Below are 16,256 nucleotides of genomic sequence, written 5' to 3' on the forward strand. Positions count from 1 at the left end.
TCAATAAAGATATATTTAAAAAGAAAGTATTACAGATGTCCCCCTTCTCCCACCACTGGCCCCCTCCACCCCACTCTGGCCCCTTCTCCAGGCCTTCCCTAAACTATTGTCTGTCTGTGGGCTACGCATGTAAGTTCATTGATGAATCGCTTTCTTGCTCAGTCTTTTATAAATGGCCCCTTTATTAAACTCCTCAAATTGTCCGATTTGAACATACCATGTACATACTGTCAAGACCCAGGCAGATACTGACTCTGTTGGCGACAACCCAGCAAGTGCCACCCTCCAGGAGCTAATCTTGAAGGATTCGGAGGAAGGTTTTAAAAGCATCACACTACTGCTCGCTGCGAAAGCTTAAATAACAAAAGTGTCATTTTCAGTTGACAGGCACCACTTGTACACCAAAGATTCTGTAATGAACTAATTAGCATGCTCTTTCTCCCGCCAGATAAAAATTCACATGCGTAGGCCTCTTTGTCTTTCTCTGCCCTTACTAAACCTTTAGAGGGACTGAGCACCCTCTAAACACTCAAGACTGACTGTTTAATATATGCACGGACACATGAAGGAGACCTACTGAAGTCTGAGAATGTTCTCAGAGATTAATTACTCCTTTCCAAAGATCATTTCTCATCTACTTGTCAATATGATTTTTTCGTGAGTCCTTGAAGGCATTTTTTATTTACTCAGAAAAGATAACTTTGAAACTATTTTAGTGCTTTAAAAGTTACAAATTCAAAAACCAGGGCTCCTAATTCAATTTATAATCTTATTTTATCTCTATCTAATAAATTTTAACATTTACCTTTAAAAGTGACCTTTTATTAATATTTGGTATCATTCACAAGCTTAATTAGAACTTCACATAGATATTTAAAATTAATATAGTCCTTTTATTTAATGCTTTGAACTAGCAGAACTTAGCAAAATGTTTGGGACAAAAGTAAATCCAATAAATTAAAATTGCAAATTCTGTGAATTTTAAGTTCTCTTAAATATTTCAATGCTTCTAACAAACTTTGTAAACAGATCTTAATCTTTTCATCTTAAAAAATAACAACTCTAACATTAAAAACTTAAATTACACATTTTGCACTGAAATCATGAGACTAACATAGGAGATCCTCCAAGAATACGCCAAATTATCTTACTTATTACAAACATTTAAAATATGAAACATACACAGATCACTCTTAAAGTTAATGAAAAATAATTAATTTTACTGGTCGAGAGTTCATTATTTCTATATGTAAGGGTCAAATGAGAGAGTTTTACCATCCAAGCAAATTAAGGCTGTAATCACAAGCAAACTGATTTATCCCAAACGAACAGGGTTTGTCTGCTTAGTGGCTGATATTAAACCAAAAATTTTGACCAAGACACCTCTGGAGCAGCCAACATCTAAGGCAATTTTATTTGCAACACCGAGGCAACCTGAGCCCTAGTTTATGATCTCTTTGCAAATGGAGATTCCAAGCCCATTCTTCCCCAAGTGGGGCTGCCTCACAGCCCCCATTCCCCGGATTCAGGTTTTATATTACCTACAACTCAAGGTAGGATTCAATTAATTTATTTACTGCTCGATTCTGTTCTAAATTCTTTTCGTATTTTTCCTCTTTGTTAGGGACACAATTCTCACAGATCGTTTAATGATATGCAATTAGGCTGTGCATATCTCCTTTTCTGATGATAGGAATCTCTTCCCATCACTGCCACCCTTCTTCAGGTTACTACTGTGTGATCAGAATGGCCTGAGTAACGGACACATTTCGCAGGTCTCTGGAGTCAGCACTTTAACGCTTCCCGCCTCTCTTGGGCCCTGCTCTTGGGTAGGAGGCCTTAGCCTGTGAAGAACTGGCTGGTGATGACTTGGGTTGAGTAGGTCTGGGCTGAGAAGGCGTAGATCGGGAGGACTGGGGTCTGCATGGCTGGGCCTGAGTGGGTTTGGATGGAGGGCATTTAGCTTGGGAGGGCTGCGGCTGAGTGGGTTTTGTTTGAGTGGGCTTGGGCTGAGAGGGCACAGGTTGGGGGGGCTTGGCCTGGGGATGCTTGCCTTGCGATGGCTTGGGCTGACTGAATGGAGAGCTGGGTGTAAACTTGCTGTTGGACATGGGATGGGGGCCCATTTGGCCAGCTGGATTTAAAGGCCCACCTTGTGTCTTCAGCTTGAATCCCTGCGGAAAGGCGGGTCTTAGGGGTCTTTGGATGACTCCTGCTGGCTGAAAGGCTCGATAGTGAGGATTCATAGCCCGGGATGCTGTTCTCCCAACTTTTCCAGTTGCTTCAGATGGCTGTGTTCCCCGGCCGTGGCCTGGCATCGGCTGTGGCTTCCCAGCTGGTCCTGCTGGCTGTGAATGGAGGTGACCTACCTGGGAGGCCATGGCAGACCTATCACAAGCTCTCATTGTCTGCGGTCTGCCAGGCCAGGCCTGTACGTGTCGCCAAATGGGTCTTGGTGGTCTCACAAACAGTCCACCCATGTGATGTCCCCGAGCAGGTCCCGAAAATTTCATAAACCTTTCACCTAAACAAAACCTCTGGGGCTGGAAGTACTGGGCCCCAAAACTTCTACCTCGATGATGGGCCCTTGAATTCCGGAAGGGTGGAAGACGGAACCACTTCTGCTGTGGCCGAGGGTGGAAGCCCGCAGCCCAAGGGGCTTTCAGAGGAACGCGGTTAAAGTGGCCTCCCATCCCGACTGGGAAGGGACAGGGGTGGTACAGAGGAGGCAGGGATACTGGGGCGAGGTGGAAATCCTGAAGCGCCCGGCTGAGCTCGCCTCCAGCTCCAGGCTCTTTCGCAGGCACCTCAGCGGGCCTTTCGGACGAGCTCTCTGGCTGGCTGCGTCCTTGTTGACCTTCATCTTCAACTCTTCCAGCCACGTTTTCACCAGGGACAACTTGAATTCCTTGAACGGCCTCAGTGTCTTGGTCTACCTGGATCCCCAGCTCCCTTGCCAAGGAGGCCATGTCCTCCACGGACACATGTCTGAGCGACAAGGACATCACCTCCTGCAGGGCAGCTCGGAGGCTCTTCATGTTCCTCCCTTGCTCCCCAGCTCTCTCCTCCTCCCAAAACAGTAGCTGTGACGGCTTCAACTTCAGAATCCTCTGGAACATCTGAGCCTCTTCACTCTCCTTAGCCTGGGGACTGAGGACAAAGTAGCATCTTTCGATGGCAGCTTCTCCTAAAAACATGAGCAGGTCCCATTCCCTTTCACCCAGGCAGTCGGTGAAGAAGAACACAGCAGAGGAAACTTCCACCAAGAAACCAAATTGTGTCCAAAAACTTTCCAGATCCCCACGGAGGTTGGCCACGGCAACTGGCTCTCGGAAAAGATGAGGGTTTTCCTCTGGACCCTGGCCACTGGGAAAGCTCCAGGCGATTTCCACCAGGCCGTCGGAGATCCGCCGGGGGGGCGCCAGGGCAGGCAGGTCCTGGTGGAGGAAGGTCCTGTGCGGCTTCGGTTGGGCCGGGCTCAGCAGTGCGTTGAGGATCCTGGACTTGGAGAAGCTGCAGTCTCCCAGACGCACGAAGGAGATGACAGGCATCTTCCAGAGAGTCAGGGGCCTTTGGGCGCCCCCCGCCGGCCCCCCAGAAGGCGGCGCCGGCTGCCCCTTCACAATGCCTTGCATGGCCCCCAGCAGCAAGATGCTCTTGTTGTTCTCGGCATCTGGCAGGAGCAGAGGGAGGGCAAACCGGCACCGATGCAGGCCTGCCATGACCGTGCGCTGCAAAGCGCCGTCGGAGCACAGCAGAGAGGCGCAGAGCACGTCCAGGGGGTTCACGGTTTGTGCGCCCCTCATTTCCAGACTCTCTGCTCCGGTTCGCAGGTCCCCCTGGCTACCCTCACTCAGAGCCCCGTCCCCAAGGCTTGAGTCTCTGGCCGCCACGTCCAGGGCTTGAACTTTCATCAGAAAATTCCAGGCCAAGTCTGCCGGAGTCTCGGGCGTCCACTTACAGCCCCGGTCTAAGGAGAACTGCTCAACAAAATCGGGCAGGAGCTTCCTACTCCTATCCAAGTTCAAACAGGACAGGACATCCTTAAACACCTTTTTTCTTTCTGTAGGAAAGAAGATACCCCATGAATGTCACTTCCAAATTCGAAGTCCCTCACCGACTTCTAAAATTAAGTAATTGCCATTTTCATTGTAAAAAGATGAAACGACACAAATAAAGTGAAAGTGCCCTTCCACCATCTATCTGCCAGTTCTACTCTCCTTCTAAGAGACACCCACATGGGCCGGCTGGTGTGGCTCAGCGGTTGAGCATCCACCCATGAACCAAGAGGTCCCTGGCTCGATTCCCGGTCAGGGCACATGCCCGGGCTGCGGGCTCGATCCCCAGCAGGGGGCGTGCAGGAGGCAGCTGATCAATGGTTCTCTCACATCGATGTTTCTCTCTCTCTCTCTTCCTCTCTCTAAAAATCAATTTAAAAAATATTTTAAAAAGAGACGTCCACATGTTTGCTTCCCACCGTTTTCCTATGGAAGTCCATAGCATGCATAGACATATAGAAATGCACAGTTCGGTTTAGTGGATGCCAGTTTATTTTTCCATATATGATGTTATACTAAACAAATGATTCTTCAACCTCTTTTCACTTAATGGTATTCTTTACTAATTCTTCCCAGTCAGTATATATAGAGATCTACGTCATTCATTTTAGCTAATCCATCATATTTCGGGGTTTGGGATTTTTTTGGCTAATGTTTATATGCAGCAATTTAAAATCTTGTTAATACCTCATTATACACATGATGAGGCATTCTCTAGGTTGACACTGATTTCTCTTAAGTGTATCTCTTGCTAAAGTTTGGAGAAATGGAAGATTTCGTTGCCATTTAGGTTTTCTCAGAACTTATATGTTGCACCTAATTTTTCTGGTCTCCTACTTCCTAATGTATCTTCTAGCTACTTCTTGGTAATATAGATATAGTACTTAGTAGAGAAAGAAGGTCTGAGGGGATTTTTTGCTCCTGGTGGATGGTAAATAAGCATAAGCTTCTTGGATCCCCTACAAAAAAAAAAACAACTGTAGAAGAAACAATAGAACAGAGAGAAAAGTATGGATTTTAAGAGTTAATAAAAGTAAGTATAAGAAATCCTTGGGTTGTCTGAAAGTTGCCAAAGATTTCCAGCAAACCACCAAAGCTAGAAACAGGTTTTCTTTGCAGTCTTTAAACACCTTGATTTCCTGTGGACACCTTGATTTCAGACTTCTAGCCTCCAAACTGTTGAGACAATACATTTCTGTTGTTATTGTTTAAGCTCCCCAATTCGTGGTACTTTCTTAAGGCAGCCCTGGCAGATGAACACTAGGTGTGATGAAGAGGAAATAACTTTCTCCACCCAGGGCTGGACTATGAATCCCCCGGGGTTTGGACTGAATGGGAGATGGTAGTCATCTTTCCCTTCTCTACTCAGAACTTGGTGATGTTTATTTTCCTAGACAAGAGCTCCCCAAATAAAGCATCCGTCTTATTTTGAGTTTTCAAAAAGCTGTGGTACATTTACACAATGGAATACTACTCAGCCGTAAAAAAAGAAGAGAATTTTACTTTTTGCGACAGCGTGGATGGACCTGGAGAGTATCATGTTAAGTGAAACAAGCCAGTCAGGGAAAGACAAATACTGTATGACTTCACTTACAGGTGGAATCTAATGAACAAAACAAACTAGCAAATAAAACAGAAACAGAATTATAGGTAGAGAACAGACTGACAGCTGTCAAAGGGGATGGGGTCAGGGGGCAGCGTGAAAAAGGTGAAGGGCTTCAGCAGAACAAAAACAAAAACAAAACAAAAAGCCTCATAGACGCAGACAACAGCTTGGCGATTAGCAGAGGGAAGGGGGTGGGGGGGGAGAGGGTGAAGGGGGAATAAGTGGTGATGGGAGGAGACTCCCCTTGGGGTGGGGAACACACAACACAATATACAGATGGTGTGTTGTAGAGCTGTACCCCTGAAACCTATATTATTAACCAGTGTCACCCCAATACATTCAATGAAATAAAATAGATACATAATTTTTTTGTTAAAAAGAAAAAATATCTTAATTGAAGATACTAATATAGTTTCCTTCATCAAGATGGCACTATATGGACTGGATCAAGCCAAGTAACCGTATTTGGGGATTTTACCCGCTCACCACAAACCCCTCTCCTGTTCTCACTTCAACAGTTAGGCCCCTCGTCACCATAGCCCATTGGTCACCAAGGCACTAAAATGACTCAGGAGACTGAATCGAAGGGCTAGAAGGTAACACCCTGAGGGTAGCGGCCAGCACCACCTTCTGTGTGTCATGGAGGTGACCGCAGACACCTCGGGCTGCAGTCCAGGTTTACTTTTGCTTGTACTGGGCAGCGTTTCCTAGGCCCTGGGTCTTCCTCCCTGTCAACACCCACCTGGGGGAAGGACCAGGTCAGACAGGGGCCAGGAATTCCTGAGAGGCTTCTTCTCGGCTGGCACCTGGTGCCCTCCCTCACCCGGCACCTGGTGCCCTCCCTTGCCTGGGACCTGGTGCCCTCCCTCGCCTGGGACCTGGTACCCTCCCTCGCCAGGCACCTGGTGCCCTCCCTCGCCTGGCACCTGGTGCCCTCCCTCGCCCTCTCCCCCATTACTCAGCCTGGAAATGTGGTGTTGTTTGGGGTCGTTGCAGGTGAGGCTCCTGCATCACCCCCATACCTCCCATAGCTCCCATACTTCCCATACCTCCCCTACTTCTCCTACCCCCCACCTCACCTACCCCCCTACCCTCTACCCCCCACCTCCCACCTCTCTACCCCCTACCCCCCTATCCCCCTTACCTCCCCCACCTCCCCCACCTCCCCTACCCCCCTACCCCCTACCTTCCATTCTCTCCTCCTCTTCCTCCAGGGCCAGGCCGGCTTCCGAGTCGCTGCAGGCCTGCCCGTCGTCAGCGTCAGCGGGCTCTGGCTCGGTGGCCTCTGAGGGCACAGCCAGCTCCTGGCCGTCCCAGCCCAGGGGCTCTGGGCCGCCCCCACCCTCCCCTGCCCCGGCGCCCTCGGAGTACAGCAGCCAGTCTAGATACTCCTCGCTCCCCAAGTATAAAGAAGCGTCGGGCTCGTATCTCTGCTGGTCCAGCACATAAGCCATGGTTTCTGGGACCGCACCCTCCGGGCTCTCGGCCGCGGGGAGCTCGTCCTCATCTCCCCCTGACGGCCAGGCCGCTTCCCCATCGCTCCTTTTCTTGTCCGTGACCCTCCCGGAGGGCTCCAGGCCCAGCTGTTCTTCCTCTTCGAAGGACACCGTGCTCTCAGAATCCTCAGGCTGCTGCTCTGCCGGCGAAGATCGAGCTTCTGGATCCTTGCTTACCCCCGACGGTGGAGCAGGTTCTATATTCTCATGTTTTAGAAATTCTGAAAAGAACAAGAAAGTTATGGGGGTTTTCATTTTGTTTTCCAAATTAACAAAAAGAAATGTTATGTGTACTTGTGGTTTCCGAGACCTCAAAGTATTCCCTCTTCCTTGTTTCACTGGAGGTTAGGAACACACGCCTGTCCCCAGCTCCAGCACAAACGGAGCAAGTCACCTGTCAGAACTTTCTTGGCCTGCTGGAAAAAAATCAGAGCACACTCCTGCCTTGCTGAGAATTCCCAGTCTTCCACAGCAAACGCAAATGTTAAATGGGCGAAGCAAAAGTGGAATCTAATGAACAGTGCTAACTTGTGGATTGACTGTGGCCCAAAACCAGCTCAGAATTCCTAGGGCTGTTGCTAATGAGGTCTGATCCTAATGCTTTCTTTTTTTTTTTTTTTAATGTCTTTATTGATTTCAGAGAGAGGAAGGGAGAGGGGGAGGAGAGAGAGGGAGAGGGAGAGGGAGAGGAACACTGAGGATGAGGCCTGGCCAGTTATGCTCGCAGTGGTTAGAGCATCGGCCTGTAGACCAAAGGGTCCCGGGTTCGATTTCAGCCGAGGGCACGTACCTTGGTTGCAGGCTGGATTCCTGGCCCCAGTCGGTGCTCATGCAGGAGGCAACCAATGGATGTGTCTCTCTCACATCGATGTTTCTCTCTCTCTCCCCCACCTTCTACTCTCTCTGAAAAGCAATGGAAAAAATATCCTCGGGTGAGGATTTAAAAAAAAAAAATCAATGATGAGTCATTGATCCCCTGCCTCCCACATGCCCCCTACCGGGGATCAAGCCTGCAACCCAGGCATGAGCCCTGACCGGGAATCTGACCTCGATCTCCTTGACCCTAGGTGGATGCTGGACTGCTGAGCCACACCGCCGGGGCATGATCCTAATAATTTCTAATCAGGATGCAAATAGCTCTAATTTGGAATAGTAAATCCTATAAATAACATCGATTTCTTTAAGCATTGGGGTCTTGTCCCGCACTCAGGAACATTAACACTAACCGTTTAACCCGAGACTCCGCCTCTGTAACTTCTGGAGATCTTCAACAGTCCTTAGACTCGCTCCAGGGGAGCTACCCTGGGCCCTGGCGGTCACCTACGAGCTGCTCAACAATCCATTTGGGAAGAATGGCTCCCTCGTTGGCCACAAATGATCTCTGAGCGTTGAGAAATGAGCATTGCATTGCTTCAGAAAACTAGGGTTTGACTCCTAGGGGAAAAGGAAGTCACTGATCTACCACATCTGGGGACTAATTGCCTGTATTTTCCAAAAGGCTATCTACTAAGTGAAAGATGTGGCTTGTGGCGTGGGCATTGTTTATATTCGTGCATTCACTTACTTGACAAAGAAATCCCCGATGTGTCATCATGAACAGTGGCCTCTTTCCAACTGTGAATGTTTCGGGGTGTCTGTCATAATAATGAGCAGTCTATACGGGCCCTAAATCAACTGCAAATTTTGAATGTTGTATAAACAAAAAAATTACCAGTCCCCTGAACCAATAAGCTACACTGCTCCCTGCTTTTAAATCCGGCCACTTCCTCGTTACCACATTTCACTGGAAACTTATCTCTGGGAGAAAGACAAATGAAAATAGGTGATTGTTCCCTTTCCTCAGGAGATATGCCTTGTCCCTTTCACCCCCAAAAAGTGTCGCTTCAACTCACCGTGCCTGGAGCCCCAAACGGTCGCCGCCTCTGGAAAAGTACTAAACAAACATTTGAGGAAATGCTGACAACTGTCTTCTCCCTTTTTCTGAATCAAAATCAACAGCTTCCGACTTTTCTTCAGCGGGTCAGCAATACCCTCCAGAGTCTCGTACTCGGCCTCGGAAACCAGCCTGCGGGAGGTTAAGGAGTCCAGGATCGAATCGAGATCTTGCTGGAGGATTTCCAGCAGCTGCTTTCGTTCCCTTTCTATCATCTCGGAGGCAACACTCCCGGTGGCCATGGTTCTTGTTTTCTCCAGGCCAGGAGCTGGATTACACAACCCGTGCAGGCGGGCCCACCTGCGGGAGGTCAGCCCCGACGGGCGGCAGAGGAGGAGCCAGGGCTCCTGCAGCCTGGAAACAGCCGAGAGGGCAGGCGATCTGCACACAGGGAAGTGCAAGCAAAGGGAAAGGGGGAGCAAAGGCAGAGCCCCGAAGCGGCTGGCCAGGAGGCTTAAGATTTAGTTGTCCCTGCCCAAAAGGGAGAAACTAAAATCAAGGCGGGCCTGGCCGGCCGGGGTCAGAAGCTGGGCATCCACCTAGGATCCGGTTCCATGCCCGGTCAGGCCACATGCCTGGGCTGCGGGCTCGATCCCTGGTTGGGGCCTGCAGCAGGCAGCTGATTCTCATCATTGATGTTTCTATCTCTCTCTCTCCGAAATCAATAAAGATGTAATTTTAAAAAATTAAAAAAATAAAAATGACAAGGGTCCAGCTTCAGATGAAGCAGGAGAGCCAGAAGCCCAGTCTGGCTAATATCATACACCGTCTTATCAGTGGGCTCTGTCTCCCTTCTTGTACAATCCATAGGAATGTTTTTGTCAACTGTTTCGTAAATGTAAGTTTTTTAGTAGCCCAAGAAACATTTTTAAGAAGGAGGGAATTCCACTTCATCCCCCCCCCTTTTTTTTAAGTAGAAATGCTTTTTTTAAAAGAGGTGAAATCATTTGCTGGTTGTTTATTTTTTGGCACAACCAGAAAATAGCAGGATATTGAATATGGGAGGCTTTGGTTTTCTTGGATGTCAGCTTAACAATCCATAGATGAGGGTAGTGTTATGTCCCATAACACAACGCTTACTAGGCGGCAATTTGGAGTCAGTCATGCATTTAACACGTCTTGAACATTTTAAATTACTTCCATTCCCATGTTTTTGGTAGAGTTGTTTCCTAAAGAAAACCACTCCTTGGTCTTGGCTCTTCCTGTCAGAATTGTGTCCACCCTGTAACATCTTTGGCGTGGCAGTCCAGTTTTCTTAGTAACTTTGTCAATGTGCTGTGAAAGACTGAAAATTAGATTATGTCGTGCATATGATATAAAATGTGAATTAGTGGGACTTTGATGTAATAGTGTGTCAACATTTAAAGATATTGGTACTTGATACTCTATTAAGGAAAATTTGCCAAATTTTAAGCTGGAAAGTTACTGGAATAACTGCTCAGAAAAGAATCACAGCTATATTTTAGGTTCTGGGTATGTATGCTAAAAATTGTGTACAAACTGAATCATCTATGTACTTATCCTCAGAACAAGCAATAAAATCTCAATTAAGAAAAAACGTTTTTAAAAAAGGGGGAGAGGAATTCTATTTGGCAAAGATTAAATATGTCAACACTGCCTGGTGTTGGAGAGGGCTGATGATAGGTACAAGCCCGGGCAGTGGGAGGATCCAGCCCTGCGCCCTCCCAGACACTGGCTCCAGGTGGAGAGAAATCTGGCAATATGCAGCAGTAAATAAATGTTGATAGAAAAAAATTAAAAATTCATACCCTTCAATCCAGCAATTTCACTTCTAGGAAATTATCTTAAGGAAATCATCAGACAAATGCCCAAAGATGTATGCACAAGAATCTGTATTACAAAATTGTTTATAATGACAGAAAATTGAAAGTAACCAAAATTTCCATAAATTGCAGGTTTGTGGAATTCTTGATATATCAGCAAGGAAACATCAAACAGTGGTTAAAAACGATTGAGTAAATCTGTACATAATGACAAGCAGCGATACCCACGATGTACTGTTACAAAAAACAAGGTATAGGCCCCATTTTTGTTTAAAAATGAATGTGTCTAGCGTACGTATATAACGTGTACCTAGCTATACATTATACTTGACAGAAGGCAGCTATGGAAGAGGCGCCCCATTGGAACCCTGGTATCTCTGGGGCTGAGGCTACAGAGGGAGTCGAACTTCCTTTTTTAAAAAATTATTATTCAATATATTACCTTTTCCTGTTTTTATTAGCAGAGTTTATTTTGATTTTTGACTATGTAGTTGGTCGTCATTCAGTGGTGCAGTGCATAAGAACCCGAAAAGAATCCCTAGCGCCGACCACCGGCACCGGGCGGACGAACCGCAGCGTCCCCCGGGCGGGGGAGGGGCGGGCCTGGGGAGCCGCCTCCGGGTCTGACCTTGAACCCCCGACGGGGCGGCCGGGGGGTGGTCGTGCCCCACGCACACAACTTTTCAGCAAAAGGTTCCTCCTGTTCCAACTCCCGCGCCTAGAAAGGGCCCGGTGCGTGTCAGGCCCCCAGCCGCCGGCGACCTGCCCATGAGCCCGATCCCCGGGCTCCCCGCGCGCGGCCAGCGGTCGGTCGGCGAGCGTTTCACACACGACAGGTGGGTCCCCGGGGCGCTGCCGACAGCACCTTCCAGGGTCACCCGGGGCCGTCTCCCCCCACGACTTTGAAACGTTCGTTTCCGCGAAGGCTGCGCTCCGCCGGGCAGGAGGTTCCATCGGATCCACGTCGGTCGAGGCGCGGGAGCCCCCAAGGGAGACACTTCAGGCGGCGCTTCCCGGGCGCGGCCCCGGGCGCCACGCCGGGCGCCACGCCGGGCGCGGGAAACGACGCTTCGGGTCCCCGCGCCACTCCTGGCGCAACGGAATTCGGAATAAAAGACCTGCCTCTAGACGGCTACAGCTGGAAAGGCCACATCCGCCCGGCTGTTCAGGCCCCGAGCCTCGCCCCCGGGGCCGCGGCGACCTCCCGGCGAGCAGCCGCCTGGCCGAGCCTCGGGACCCCGCTTTCCCCGCGGCGGGACCCCCCGCCCGGCAACGACGCCCCGCACGCGGCGGCGCGGGGTCCGCGCGGGGCGCCCGGGAGGACCCGCCTCCCGCCCCAGCTTCCCATCAGCTCGGGACTGGGATCCACGACGAGGCCGCAACTGGGACCCGACCACGCGCGAAGGCCCAGCGGCTGTTCCAGCTGCAGAAGCTGGAGGCGGAGGGGCCGCCCCGGAGCCAGCCCTGGCCCCGCCCACCTGCCGGGAGCTGAGGCTCCTATTGGCCCCGCCGGGCTTCCGACCCCAGCTGCTGCGCCGAGACGGACGCTTGAGAACGGTGCACCGCGCCCGCCGGAAGTACTCCCTTGAGCGGAAGCTGCTCAGCGCGATATAGCGGAAGTGTCTTTCCTCCCACCCTCTTTGGTCCCGGCCGCAGGAGCAAGATGGTGAGTTGTTTGCAAGGGCTGTTCGAATCGCCTTCCATCCTCCTCCCCTGCGCCGCGTTCCTTGCTCTCCGTGGGGGTGTCCGCAAGGTTCCCGATAAGGGGAGCTGATGGTCAGGAAAGGGACACGCTGTGGCGCTCAAGAGCCGGAAGAATGGCTCCTAACTGTGCGCGGGGTGCCGAGCCTGCCGTCGTGGACCTGGAGCCGCTTTGGCTCCCTGGCTGCGGTCTGAGCTTTGGGTCCCTCGCCGCCCTGCCCTCGGGTGAGAGCTAAAGGGAGCAGCAGCTCGGTGTGGAGTCTTTGGCTCTGTAAGCAAAGGGATGAGTTGGTAGCGGTGCCGGGCAGGCGCGCCTCGGTGTTTGGGCGAGAGTAGGTAGGAAAACCACATTATTTGGCCTTTCGCCTTTTCTCTGCTCGGTTGTAGCGGATTCCAGAACCGCAACTCTTGCGGGAAACGTTAGGTAACCGTGAAATGCCGGTTAGTGGCTTCCGATGGAGCCTCGAAGAGAAGTTAGGAACTTGTCCCGCAGCTTCAGCCCTTAGGACTCTCTCTCGAGTCTCAGCTCCTCTGTAGCTGCTTTGCCCGACATGACTAGTAATGGCTGGCTTTCGGAACCGTTTGCCCCCTTAACGCACAGACGAAAGGGACGTCGTCGTTCGGCAAGCGGCGCAACAAGACGCACACGCTGTGCCGCCGCTGCGGCTCGAAGGCCTACCACCTGCAGAAGTCCACCTGCGGCAAGTGCGGCTACCCCGCCAAGCGCAAGAGGAAGTGTGAGTTCGCCGCGGCCGGCCGCGTGCGGGGGCGGGGATGCGTCTGGAGCTTCCCCGCAGTAGCCCTGTTGGCGGCGCTCCGGAGTGGGGCTGGCTTGGGGGGGTTATTTTGTGTCTCCTCTGAAGCTGATGCAGAACCCAAGGGAGGCGCTGAACTGCACTGACCAGCGGCGCCTACACGGTGTCCTGGGGGAACCGTGCAGAACCTCACCCGGGTTTTGTGTTTTAGATAACTGGAGTGCCAAGGCTAAGCGACGGAACACCACCGGGACTGGTCGCATGAGGCACCTAAAGATTGTGTACCGCAGATTCAGGTACAGCTTCCATGTTTCCGTTATTGGCTCTATGAGCTTGGATAAGAGTCAGATTAGAATACTGTCCTGATTAGTGGGGATGGGGTGTAGGAAGGTATTTTCACCAGTATAACCGTCAGATCCATTAAATCTACGTGTTGTTAATCTTTCAGGAAACTGGTATGAGTTATAAATGGCTAAGGCTTGGTTTGAGCTAGATTCCCAAGACCAACACTTGCCAAGACAGTGGTATGAATGAGGACTGGAATCAGGCCTCAGCTTTTTGTGGCTTTGGGCAAGTCTACTGTAGAAAACTGCCGTAGTTGCTATTGGGTTTTTATAGAGAGAGAAATCCTACGGTCTTACCACTTACAGTTTGTTAGAAATGCAGAGATTTCAGCTCCAACCTAGACTTATAAACTGTGTTTCAATGGTAGGTTTTAAAGCATTGACCCATCTAAGGTCTCAAGTGAGGTGATTCTTTGTTGTGAGCAGCTGTCCTGTGCAGTGTAGGATACTTAGAATCCCTGGCTTCTACCCACTTAACTCCACATTTTCTAATTTTGAAAGATCATGAAGCAGGGGCTTTATTAACATAGCACCCTTTGATGTGTCTGTTCGTGTACTGAGGTGGCTTTTGTTTTGCACTTCAGACCATTGTACAGTGGTGTGGACTTGTGTTGAGTGGCCTGCTGGTGTGGTGTAGGGGTTAAGAGCATGAACTGGAGCCAGACTTGAACCTTTCTGTGCCTTGATTCACTGGCCTTTTAAGGTGGATGGCAGTATACTTGCCACTTTCCTTAGAGTAGGTGTGAATAATAAATGAGTTAGAATGCACAGCATTGTCAAGCAGTTTAGAAAGTACCTGCATTTAACACACTCATTGTCTTTCCTTGGTTCAGGGAAAGTAATATCTTTGCCTCATAGTCTAGGGACCCATATCTATGATGCCTAAAATAGATCCTGTGAAGCAGAAGGAAGGAAATAAACTGTTGCAGCTTATCCATGATGTTGTAAAAATAAATGTCTGAACATATGAATTCAATACTGATTTCAGCATTTAACTGAGATAAGCTCATTAAAAATCTTTTTTAGCAAACAATGCATATGTGGCATTGCTGACGTAACGGTTCTTGTCTTTAACTTGGTGCAGGCATGGATTCCGCGAAGGAACAACACCTAAACCCAAGAGGGCAGCTGTTGCCGCATCCAGTTCATCTTAAGGATTTCGATGATTAGTTGGGACAATAAATGTCATGGTTTTAAAAAATATCTGGTGTGCTAAGGTATTTTTAATAGACTTGTAGTATCAGTGAACTATATTTGGGAATGGGACAACTTGCTGTCGAATTCACTTGCTAAGTGGTGGTTGGGAACACTACTGAACTGGTTGTGATGTTGCTTACGGACAAGAAACCAGCGGAATTCCAGGATTCTTTCAAGCAGACAACACTGGGAAATGACAGAGTAGAGTAAGGGGTAGAGGAGCACAGATTGTGTGGCTTATGGATATTTAAAATGTTAGTGAATGAAAGCATAAATTCCTTTTAGTAACATGCATCTAATATAGTGTAATGACTGGGGAGTGGTTGTCAACCTAAACAGTAGGGCTTGGAGTACCAGTGAGGACATGAAGGATGGGGGGGGGGGGTATAGGGTCAAATGAATTCTACCTGAACTCATCCAAGTATCCAAAATGCTTGCTTGGTGCCCAACATGTAGACTGTGTTTGAGGTTTGAGTGAAACACTAAAGCAACCTGTTGGGTGTGTAAAAGTCTGTAGGGCCCCATGCAAATGCAGGAGATTGCGTAGGAAGGAAAGGAAAGCCAAGTATAAACTCATTGCAGACTAAAGAATGATAAATTGCTCCCTGGTAGAATTTTTTTAACCCTCAACTGGGTGATGAAGGATTTTTCTGTGTTAAAGTGCTCTGGAATTTTTTGCCATGGTTTTGGGTGGCTTATCGCCAGAGAGTTGAAATGAGACAAGGCCAGCTTTGTTGGATTGCTGAGTGAGGACAGGGTTTCATGGCACAAGTGTTGTGACAGTCACCATGAAATAGCAAAGTGGCTGAGCTGCTAACTTGTAGCTTCTCGTATTTAGGATAACATCCTCAACCTGGCCTGCAGAGGGTTTTTGAGTCTTCACTGCCTCACCGCTCTTACCTTTACTGCACTCTAGAATGCTCCCCAAGATATTAGTTCATTCCTGCCCTCATCCTGCTTTTTTCTCAGCTCCTAACTCACCCTTCAGGTCTCAGCTTCTAGTCACTTGTACAGAAGCCCTGCTGATCTTAGTCTACATTGGGCTTCCTTCCAATGTATGAAACTATTTTGGCTCAGTAGAACTGAAGTCTGACTTGCTCTTAAGATCTTTCTGAAATCCAGTATTACTAATGGCTGGTTCCTAAATGATGGAGGGGCCCATTAAGATAGGTAATAGTATGGAGTAAATGTTAGGCTTTAAGGCAAGTGGGCACTGACCTGAAGACCTATGGAGTTGCTGACTCCTGGGTCAGGAAAAGAAGCGGCTACAAGGGGTCAGGTGAGAGGTGGGCAGTGATGCATTAATGCCTGTGCATTGAGTATAAGGTAAACTTAGTTGTTTGCCAGTGCCTGTGGCCCTTGGCATAAAGTGTGTTGTGGGA

General features: G+C 49.2%; 2 protein-coding genes and 1 non-coding gene across 3 annotated transcripts; 2 read left to right on the plus strand and 1 right to left on the minus strand.

Annotated features, from left to right (window-relative positions):
• Positions 1–868: 868 nt before the first annotated feature.
• Positions 869–9,978, minus strand: CARD6 (caspase recruitment domain family member 6). Its single transcript, XM_087815282.1, has 3 exons — positions 9,053–9,978; positions 6,851–7,381; positions 869–4,063 (listed from the first exon to the last, which is right to left on the minus strand). The coding sequence occupies exons 1-3, from the start codon at positions 9,333–9,335 to the stop codon at positions 1,794–1,796; spliced, it is 3,084 nt and encodes a 1,027-aa protein (XP_087671408.1). The 5' UTR covers positions 9,336–9,978; the 3' UTR covers positions 869–1,793.
• Positions 9,979–12,498: 2,520 nt separating this feature from the next.
• On the plus strand, positions 12,499–14,878 carry RPL37 (ribosomal protein L37). The gene is made up of 4 exons (XM_016224188.2): positions 12,499–12,543; positions 13,180–13,315; positions 13,545–13,629; positions 14,762–14,878. The coding sequence occupies exons 1-4, from the start codon at positions 12,541–12,543 to the stop codon at positions 14,829–14,831; spliced, it is 294 nt and encodes a 97-aa protein (XP_016079674.1). The 5' UTR covers positions 12,499–12,540; the 3' UTR covers positions 14,832–14,878.
• LOC148093430 (small nucleolar RNA SNORD72) lies at positions 14,605–14,684 on the plus strand. The gene has a single exon (XR_015714310.1). It is a non-coding gene; the product is annotated as a small nucleolar RNA SNORD72 (small nucleolar RNA).
• Positions 14,879–16,256: the final 1,378 nt, after the last annotated feature.

The sequence above is a fragment of the Miniopterus natalensis genome, chromosome 3, assembly GCF_054644295.1.
Source record: "Miniopterus natalensis isolate mMinNat1 chromosome 3, mMinNat1.hap1, whole genome shotgun sequence".
Taxonomy (NCBI): Eukaryota; Metazoa; Chordata; class Mammalia; order Chiroptera; family Miniopteridae; genus Miniopterus; species Miniopterus natalensis.

Coding starts and splice junctions, on each gene's coding strand:
- CARD6 (XM_087815282.1), bottom strand. CDS start 9,335: ATGGCCACCGGGAGTGTTGCCTCCGAGATGATAGAAAGGGAACGAAAG. Junction 7,382..9,052: donor CGTTTGGGGCTCCAGGCACG/GTGAGTTGAAGC, acceptor TGTTCTTTTCAG/AATTTCTAAAACATGAGAAT. Junction 4,064..6,850: donor AGAGGAGGAGAGAATGGAAG/GTAGGGGGTAGG, acceptor TCTTTCCTACAG/AAAGAAAAAAGGTGTTTAAG.
- RPL37 (XM_016224188.2), top strand. Junction 13,316..13,544: donor CGCCAAGCGCAAGAGGAAGT/GTGAGTTCGCCG, acceptor TTTGTGTTTTAG/ATAACTGGAGTGCCAAGGCT. Junction 13,630..14,761: donor ATTGTGTACCGCAGATTCAG/GTACAGCTTCCA, acceptor AACTTGGTGCAG/GCATGGATTCCGCGAAGGAA.